Raw genomic sequence first — 10,378 nt, forward strand, 5'->3', positions numbered from 1 at the left:
AACTAAGCTTCTAGCGATGTATAACGGATCTCAAGATAATTATGACATTCATATCCATTACAAACGCTGTTTCTGTTCTACTTTGACTTTTATTTTAGTACTCAGGCGATAATTATGTTCTATTTCTTAACTTTGAGCATTCTTTTACATATGGAAAGATTCTTTAACGTATTTAAATGTTCCATTACGTATAGAAAGCTAAATGACAAACAAGCATGTGCTCATATTAATAAAAGGTTTCGAAATATTGTATCATTAAGTATTTCAATCAATGTTGCTTTTTTAAACACTTGGTAACAAGTCTTATTATATTTAAAAGAAGAAAAACACATCTGCAAACTTTTTCCCGATTGCAAAGGCTGGCTTGGAGGTTCGAACCTGGCTTACTTTTTCCCGAAGATACCCGAAGCTGGACTTAGAAAATTTTTGCCTCAAAACACCAATAAAGAATGCGCTCAACCTTTTTGAGACAAGGTGTACAAAACACTTCAACTCTTTTCTGCTTTGTACGAAAATGACCGTTGACATTTGTAGAAATGTAGACTACAAAGTGACAACGATTGAACTTCATTAAGAATAAAATTTACTCCACTGAAAACTTACCTACAGAAAACTCAGTAACCAGAAAAAAGTATCAACAGCTGTATCACACTGGTTCTTTCGTCTAACACTTTCTACTCAGGTGTGGCGTAATATCCGTAGCTCTATAACAGTCTGCACCTATCACCCCTACGCGACAGCACCATTATCCGCTATAGGTCGGTATTCCATATTAGTAGTACTATTCCATATTTGTATCCTTTACTCTAAAGATATAGAACGTTTTCGGATAAGGATATTAATTTTTCGTAACAACTATGACTTTATACGGAGAGAGAGGTTGACAAACAAGGAAGGGCGATAGGTGTATGTATGTGTGTTGCACTGTTTCTTCAAGACATATTTTTGGGAGGGCACTGCCCCCTTCGAGAACTCTGAGAGTGTCCCACGGAGGAGACCAAAATAATTCGTTTATAATATAATAATAATATAACAGTACTAGCAGTGCACCTCCGAATATAAATGTGCCTCCCCGGAATATTTTTCTGAAATACTGTGTGTCGGGGTGAGAGAGAATTTTATTGGTAGATCGAATGTCCTGCATGTTCCTCTGGTAGCTCAGTTGGTAGAGCGGTGGACTGTAGATGAGTCGTAATGATCAGTTATCCATAGGTCGCTGGTTCAAATCCGGCCCGGAGGAATGTCTTTTCTTTTAGTTGTCAAATTTTCACAAGTGTGTTTTTCACTTTGAAAAAAATTATTATATCAGCTTAACGTCCGACGATTATGCCCTTTAGGATAAGGGAGACGACGGTGAAGCTAAATAAACGACGATGGAATAATTACTGGAATGAGAGCGTGGGAGGAAACGGGAGTACCCCGATACAACCTACAGGCACTATGTTGTCAACCACAAACTCACTTGGTCGGGGATCGAACCAGGGACCCCAAACACCGGAGGTAAGCGCTCTACAACTGAGCCACCATGTCCCGCGTTATTCAGTTCGAGTTTCATATTTGATACACCCGAAAAAAGGAAGTAAATAAAATGAATTATATGAGAACACAGGAGATGTACACTCAATATGTATAGTGAAGAAAGAAATTACATGGATAGAATGTTGAAACAGTTGAATACTTTCACCACGGGCAAAAAAAAAAAAAAAAATCGAGAGACAAGTATCAGAGTACAAAAAAATGTAAAGATGAGATAAAATTTGTTTGGAAGATGGAATTAATATTAATTTCTTTTAAAAGAAGTTACCAAACGCACTCGCGTTCGGCCACATACAACACTGGCATCCCGAGCCAAAATCGAACTTCCTATGTTTAACATTACTAACATACGTACTCTCTGTCAGAAAAGTAAATGTACGTACACCTCCTTTATGAGTCTGGCATTCTGCGATCTAACCATGGAGAATATAAGAATTAAATTAATCAAAAGTGTAGTGAACCGTAAGGAGAATAGCCTAATCTGAATAAGACATTGAAGACGTGCACAAACTCTAAATACGAATAGTGCATGGTGTAAATAATTCACGACGCCGAAAGAGAAAGCCAGAAACAGCTGCTAAACGGAGGAAAAGGAGTAAAAATTGTCGAAGTGGGAACGTAAAATACAAATGCCAACAAATATATCAACAACTGAACACTTACCAAGCAGCAATCTTGGTGTAGTGGTTAAGAGGCTAGAATATAAATCCAAAAGACGTCAGTGCGAATCCACTCCAAAGAATTCTTTTTATATTTCTTAATAATGCATACAGCACATGAGAGGTGGTAAAAGAGAGCGTATTACCCGTTTGTAGGTACCAAAGGGCAGTGATCGAAAAAATGAAATTTTCCCGAATTTCACACATGTGAGTCTCCACAATAGGCGAATGTCTTCAGAAATGTGCCTATTGCACAGGCCATCATGTCAGAAATGTCGCAAAATGTCTATTCACTTTTGCCAATCATCACCCTCTGAGACGAAAAATACCCTCAGTTCGAAAGTGTCTCTCTTTCGCTCTCTGTATATATATGCATACAGAGAGAGAGAGAGAGATGTTCCCGGAACTGGGAGTGAGATGCGTATCTAAATATCGACGAGATGGTAAATAGAAACTTACATAATAAGAATGCCTAATATAAACAGCTATAAAAAATCAAACTGATTATTGCAATCATTATACTAAACTGTCGGTTCACCAAAAGTTCCAAGATACGAACCACATAAAACTCATATCCCGAATGTCAAACGTTATGATCCACAACTCCCTCTCTCCCCAAAAGTGTCCTGTGCAAACAATCACACAAGTTCTGGGATGAGGAACCATATTGAGACCACAATACTAAGCTATATAAATGCACTCTAGCAGATTCCTATTCAGTTGTTTCTTCCTACAACTAGTTTTACTCATACAATATGTAACAGTCCTGTTTATACACGTTGATTTTTTTCTGATATAGAACTTTATTCCAACTAAAATACAATACATGGCCGCCAACCCTAACCTAACCCAGGACAAATCTAAACAAACCCAGGACAGTGAAAAATATATGGAAATTTCTTTCTTAATAAAAAAAAAATAAACGAGAAATACAGAAAATGCATTTTCTGGCCATCTGCGAAGATGTATCTATTCCGAGCACCAGTCTTTATTTCGTTTCTTTCGGATATAACTTGCAATTCACACAGTTAGAATGAACACGTTAGAGTTGAGTTGATTTCTGTTTTCTTTCTCTCTCTCTTTCTTTCTTTCGTTCTTTCTTTCTCACATACTATTCATATGCATGTGCTTGTTCCAGAATTAAAACCGAACCAGAGCCCAAGTGGGCCGTCTGGAAAATCTAGTTAATGAGAATTTCGCCATCGTGTTTTCCGTGCTTTGGGGATAACATCTCCAGTCCTAGTCAACTCTGAAAAAATGCTGTTTAAGCATAAGGAAATATGTAAAATCTTATTTATCCCCCGGGTTACAGAGTCTCAATCGAATCAGCACGTCACTACGGGTTCGAATGCTCGACCGAGTGGTGGTCGATAAGCTAACTCACATCACGCGACTGAAGCGATGATTCGTTTCAGCACCAACGTGTTCATTTGGCGTGGGAGTTCAGGGTTGAATTCCCAGCCAGAACTCATGTGGCTCGGATTCCACATTAATCGGTAGGTCCCCGTCTCATAAAGCCTCGCTGCTGAACAGGACGTTAAAATCAAAATCAACTCAACTCTAACGTGTTCATTCTAACTGTGCGAATTACGTTATATCCGCAAGAAACGAAATCGAGACTGGTGCTCGGAATAGATACATCTTCGGAGATGGCCAGAAAATGCATTTTTTGTATTTCTCGTTTAATTTTTTATTAAGAAAGAAATTTCTATATATTTGTCACTGTCTTGGGTTTGTTTAGGTTACTTTACCACTTGGCGGCCGTGTATTATTTTTTAGTTGGAAAAAAGTTCTATTTCAGAAAAAAAATCAACGTGTACAAACAAGACTGTTGCATATTGTATGAACAAAACTAGCTGTAGGAAGAAATAACTGAATAGAAATCTTCTAAACACGAAATTTCTAAACACGGTCGGACACGCGCACACTCGTTTTAAATAAGGATTTTATATATCAAGTTTCATCTGACAAACGTGATATATTCTATACGAGGGCCACTATTTATATTTTGAGACTTGGCAACACTGATTGTAGTTACGCGCTATTTTTTGCTTGCATAGAAACGTTTGACAATGTTCGCCATGACATGCTTAAAATGTTTTGTCAATAGTTTTATTTGTGTTATTTACGTTGACTTGAAGATTGCGTGACAACAGAAAAATGGAATTAACTCGTGAAAATTTTCGTGCGATGATTTATTACGATTTTCGACGCGAATTATCAAGACAAGAGTGTATCAATCAACTTGCTTCCACATTTGGCAATAGAGCCCTATCTTTTGCCACTGTGAAACGCTGGTATAACGATTTTACTCATGGCCGCTATTCCCTCACTGGCGAAATTCGCAAAGGTCGTCCGAAATCAGTTGCTTTTCAAGAAAACATTGATGCTGTGCAAAACCTAATAATGCAAGATCGTCATGTGACATAGTGTGAGACTGAGTCAACCCTAGGCATTAGTGCCACCAGCATATATAAAATATTACGTGATCATTTAGCTGTGAGAAAGGTTTGTTCTCGTTGGATCCCACATAATTTGACAAAAACTCAAAAAGAAGCTCGCGTCTATTGGTGCACACGAATGCTCAATAAATACAATGACGGTGCTTCAAAAGACGTATATAAGATTGTAACGGGTAACGAATCATGGATATATGCATATGAGCCGGAACGTAAACAGCAGTCGACTGTATGGGTGTTTCAAGATGAAACAAACCTAACAAAAGTTGTTCGCGCCCGAAGCACATCGAAACAAATGGTCGCCTTTTTTTTCTTCGGGGAAACTGGTTATATAGCAACTGTGCCTTTAGAGGAACGTAGAATGATCAACTCTGAATGATACACAACAATTTGTTTGCTGGAGGTTTTTGGTCAAGTACGGAGAACAAACAAGCGCCGTCAGATCACTCTTCATCAAGACAATACGAGCTCTCAAACATCTCGTCTAAAAACCTACTATTTGAACACTCAAAAATCGAATTGATGGGACTTCATGTCAGTGATATATGGTGTTCATTGGGCAAAACACTCTAAACAACGAAGATTCATCTTACTTGTTATACTGAATCGCTTGTTAGACTGGAGGAATGATTAACCTTCGTTTTTCATTATCATTTGGCCACGAAACAAACGCCTGAGAAATATGCAACCCCTGTATACAATTGTGTGGTGTTGGAATGTATAGCTCGTAGAATATATTGCTTTATAATTTCACACTTCCAGTGTACCTCTAAAAATGTAATAAAGAAATAAAGGCCCTTTTTTTAATATTCAATTAGAACTGGCCAATCTACACCAAATTTGTAATGGACCACCGAAAATGGCACGTTTCTAGCTCTTGTGGCTTCCGAGATCTCATTGTCAAAAGGATTGGAGACAAGCATATATTTTTTTTTCTTTGAAGACAAACATATAAACTTTTCTAGCATTTTAATATATAGATACTGAAATAAATTTGGAAGTTGAATATACAAATAAAGGAACATCTGAAAATAATGAGACAATACAAAAAACAACATTAGTGCGTAGTTATGTCTTGCAAAATATTTTATTTAACTATATTGTAAGTTTTAATGCATTTGGCTCTGTTCTCACAATACTATAGCATTGTTTTTTTTAAAAAATTACATGCTTCTATGAAATTCAAGAATTTGTAATTACTACCCTGAAGCTCATACAGTATATAAAGCGAAACTAGTAGTAATTAAAGTTGCATTCGTGTTAAGATTAAGAAAACTTCGGCAAGTTTTGCAATATGTTTCATGTATTCAATCATACCTTATATATATATATATATATATATATATATATATATATATATATATATATATATATATATATATATATATATATTTCATTATAATATATCATCATCTATCTAATATTTGAATCCAATATTTTCAAATCCTTGTAAGAAAGTTCAGTCTTGTTTGTATATCGTTACTGCACGTGAAAAATATAAAATAGAAAAAAGAGAGAGAATAAGCTAATTTTTGTATGAGATTCTTAAGGTGAATCACTAGGTGTCTTCGGTCCTATGCTAAACGCGCCTTGCATAGTGTGGTGTTGCCAGATTGTGTCCAGTGTTTACTGATGCTAGATAATAAAGGAAAGTAGTTATGGAATTCTGCTTGGATACTTACTGGAGAAATTAGGTTTCGACCCTTACCGCAATTTACAGCTAAGTTCCGCTTCTCGAACTGCAACGCTGGAATCCAGAAATTTTCTTATTGTAACTACCGCAGTAAACGTACAAATTTGGCAACAACGCATTTTGGTGTTCTGCGCAAGTTTCTTCTCAAAATCTATTTCCTTATATGCAAATTAACATTTAAATAAAATGTGAAACATAAAGCAAAAAATGGTCAAACAATATACCTATTTCGAAATAAGATCGTTACTTTAAAATACTTTACGCATACAAATAAATATTTCATAAAACTGAGTACTTCTAGTAAGATCTAACAGCAAGTGCCATCTTGTGTGCTCATTGTAAAATGAATCAAATATTTTCTTTTATTTGTTATCTTTTTCGATATCAAAGAGGCACACCAAGTGAATCAGTGTCTTGTGTCGTAGCTGAAACATAATTCTATCTTATAGTACAATATTTATAACATGTAACTTTTTATTGCGCAGTAATTAAGGTAATGAACTCAAATATGTATTGACTTCCGGATGGTGATCCACCTTAATAATGATAACATAATTCATTACTACGTAAATTGATCTTAAGTTTCTATTACATAACTTCTTTTGTTTACGGAACTTGGTTTTACATGTAACTTTATTTAACTATTATATTTATGTATATTCCAGGACATTAGTACATATTTCAGAATAAAAGTAAACTACCTCGTTTTAATGTAAAATCTTTTTATGCAATAATCACCAAAGTTCATTCAAGATTCACAGATTTTGAAATCTTGCACATAAGCCTGCAAAATAATTTGTCTGAAAGAAATACTTTTTGTAAGCTTTAACACTTCATGCAAAGAAATAACTATTTTCTTTCAAATGCCAACAAATATATATGAAAAGTTTTTTTCTTTTTTTTTTAAATTTTGGACACAGGTTACATAATTCCGTAATTATTTTTTCCTTATCTACAATCGGAAATTAAAAAGACAAATCAATGTTTACTATGATCATACTATCTGAAAGATAATGTCAAGATTATAAGCCTATATTCCAAAAAATACAATAATATTTGATAAATTTCAATATTTATTGAAGAATCTTACCACCATTGCAAATACTTGATACAAAATCTGTGTTGCATACAGTAGTCATCTTCCTAATGCATGTGTTGACAGTACAATATTTGGAGAATGTCTGTCTTCTCAATTTAAATATTATACTTTCACATTAAAATGTATTCCGTTATCAATTATGTTATTATGTTTTCCAATGTATAGTAATCAATACAAGTTACCACTATAGGATAGCAATTTCGTTGTACAGTATACTCACGACTACCCGACCTGTCAATCTGGCGAAAGGGCAGGCCGGATAACAAGAGAAAAGCCGGACAACGAGATTCTAACTCCCCGGTCCTCCCATACTATTAAAAACGAACTGCTTTCCAAAACACCACCCTCATTCGTATCTTCTGATCTCTTAATATTGGTCAGAACTTTATAAAGGTTTGTTACGTACTGTACTGTGCGTTTTAAAAATTTATTACGGAAATAGAAGTCCAAGAACAAATATTGTATACATTTTAATATAAGTTTTGTAATGTCTAACTTAATACCAGGAAACATAAAATGACGTACACTGTACATAGATACATAGGTACAATTTTAAAATAAACAAAACATTAACTCAATGATATTTTACTGTTCACCAATAAATGATTACCAGAATATGAAAAGGTAGACCTATGAAAAAAGTCAACACCTACAGTTTAGTGTTTGAAAATGTCCTTGATAGATGGCTGCTTCTTCTAGACGAAGTCGCGTTTTTAAGAAAGCGTTAAAAATTCGAATATGGACCCCAGTGCTCAGTGGTAAAACACCTTTTGCGTGTGATTCAAGCTTCCGTCAAATGGGCTTTTTAGTAGACAAACACCAAGTCGCATGGATTCTTTGGAGGTTTCCTTGTTTCCTCCCACTTTCGTGATTCTACCATTATCACAATCTCATCACTTCCGTCTCCCTTAGCCTCGGTGCATAATCGTGAGACGTTAAACTAAAAAAGAAGTCGAGTAGATTGTTAAAAAATATTCCTCATTTTATTAGGAACATTTCTTAACTAGGCTAGATAATCAACAGTCTACCGTATACCAATAAAATATTTCTATTGGATCTGTTACAACAGTATTTAACCAAAATATATGTTTTCACTAACAAATTAATAAAGTATCATAAAATTTGCAACTACTTCGAATTTACGAATTTCACATTTTTATAATATATACTTCTAACAAAGTTGAATTAGTTCTGTCTATTGTAGTAACACTAAGGTTTTACAGAATGAGCTATGTAAACTCTTAAGAAAAGAAATTCCTTTCTTACCTTCTAATCATGCTAAATTATATCAGTGCTGTCGAATAGTTTTTCCTCTGGGGTGTTGAGACCAAATGTATTATCGTAATTTTTATACATCTAGTTTAGTATCACTGTAAGTAAATTTTGTAAGTGGTAGATCAATTATTTATGTCACTTAACAATTAATATTTTTCTTTACCTTAATAACAACTTTACAAAGTTAATCCTTTAGCATCCAACTTGGAAATCTCTAAAATGTCGAGAAAATTACCAAGAAGTAGTATGGGTAGAGCCTTAATGCTAATGAAGTAAACTGTAAAATAAATCATGAAAATCTTCATACTTAGATTCATGAACTGTTGAATGTTAACTTCCAAACGTTATCTAGAAGTCAACTGTATGTCGTCAACCAATTTACAAATACTAGTGGAGAAACTCATCAAATGTAACCACTATCAACCATAAATTTTACTACTTCCGCTAATCTTCTATTGTCCTCTATGTCTGTTATTGGTTTCAAAATCCAGATATCAGTTAGGGGAATAGCTTCATTGCCCTCGATTAGATCAATGTCCGGAGCATCTTCAGAATCACACAAAGTAAATGGGATTGACTCTATAGACATTCCAAGTCCAAAGGCAGCAAACTCCTTTAACTCTTTCTCGAATATTTGGTCCGAGAACAAATCGGGATTCGAACCTAACTCGTTTAGAAAGTTAGTTACACTTGTGTGATATGCTTTAAGAAGATCCTGTAATTTCGAATCTCTCAGTGGCTTTGTTGTACAACTACAAATGAAAAACATGACATCTAAAACTGGTGAAGAACAACGTGCAAGTTGAAAATCAATTATTTTAGCACTGTGTAATTCGCCCTTCTCATTATGCTTAAACATAAAATTTGGTAACCACGCGTCCCCGTGACTTATGACTGATAGTGGTTCTCTTGGTTTTACCCATTCGATCAACCTGTCATATAAACCAATGGTGAATTGTTTGAACTTAGTTTCGTAAATACTGCCTGGACAAATAACGTTCAAGGCGTTAAGTGTAATGTTACAAAATATTTCCAACATACCCCTATACCATTCCCGATTGCCTTCATGATAGTATGTCTCGCTTAAAGAACTAACAATTTGTTTGAAAGATTCTGGATCCTGATCTTTTAATGCAAGCGATAATGCATGGAATCTACCCAGCTCCTTTAAAGCCAATTCGCAATGAGCAAAATCTATACCTTCTTGCTTTTTCAGGGCCGAATACCCATCAACACACAAATCTTCCATAATAATAAAATCATTTTGACCATCTGCAAATGCCTTATAACACTTTGGGAAAGCAGTAAAAGGGTTTTGCACTTTTCTTTGCTGTTGGAATTTCATCAGTTTGGGCACAACAACATTGTAAAATGATACTTCATTTTGGAAAAACTCAACTGACTTAAACGTTTTCCTACGGCCAATATTAAGTGGTAAACACTTTAGCATTACCGATTGAGATATTTTATCTCCATTTCTTCTTTTCCCACTAACCACTGCGCGGTACACTCCAGCAAGAAAATTGTCTCCCTTACCGGATCCTTCGCTTAGTTCAATGTTATAGAGTGTAAGGTCATCACTGCCTGCTTCGCATTTGAGAATATCCAGCAAATCATTATCTGTGCACAACTTTGAAATGCTTTCCAGTTTACTCAT

General features: G+C 35.0%; 1 protein-coding gene and 1 non-coding gene across 2 annotated transcripts; one reads left to right on the plus strand and one right to left on the minus strand.

Moving 5' to 3' along the window:
- Window positions 1-1,147: 1,147 nt before the first annotated feature.
- On the plus strand, window positions 1,148-1,240 carry TRNAY-GUA (transfer RNA tyrosine (anticodon GUA)). Its single transcript has 2 exons — window positions 1,148-1,184; window positions 1,205-1,240. It is a non-coding gene; the product is annotated as a tRNA-Tyr (tRNA).
- A 7,884-nt stretch (window positions 1,241-9,124) lies between these two features.
- Window positions 9,125-10,378, minus strand: LOC145671551 (uncharacterized). Its single transcript, XM_081740739.1, has one exon. The coding sequence runs from the start codon at window positions 10,376-10,378 to the stop codon at window positions 9,125-9,127; it is 1,254 nt and encodes a 417-aa protein (XP_081596865.1).

Source organism: Thermobia domestica, chromosome 15 (genome assembly GCF_964235325.1).
Source record: "Thermobia domestica chromosome 15, izTheDome1.hap1.1, whole genome shotgun sequence".
Taxonomy (NCBI): domain Eukaryota; kingdom Metazoa; phylum Arthropoda; class Insecta; order Zygentoma; family Lepismatidae; genus Thermobia; species Thermobia domestica.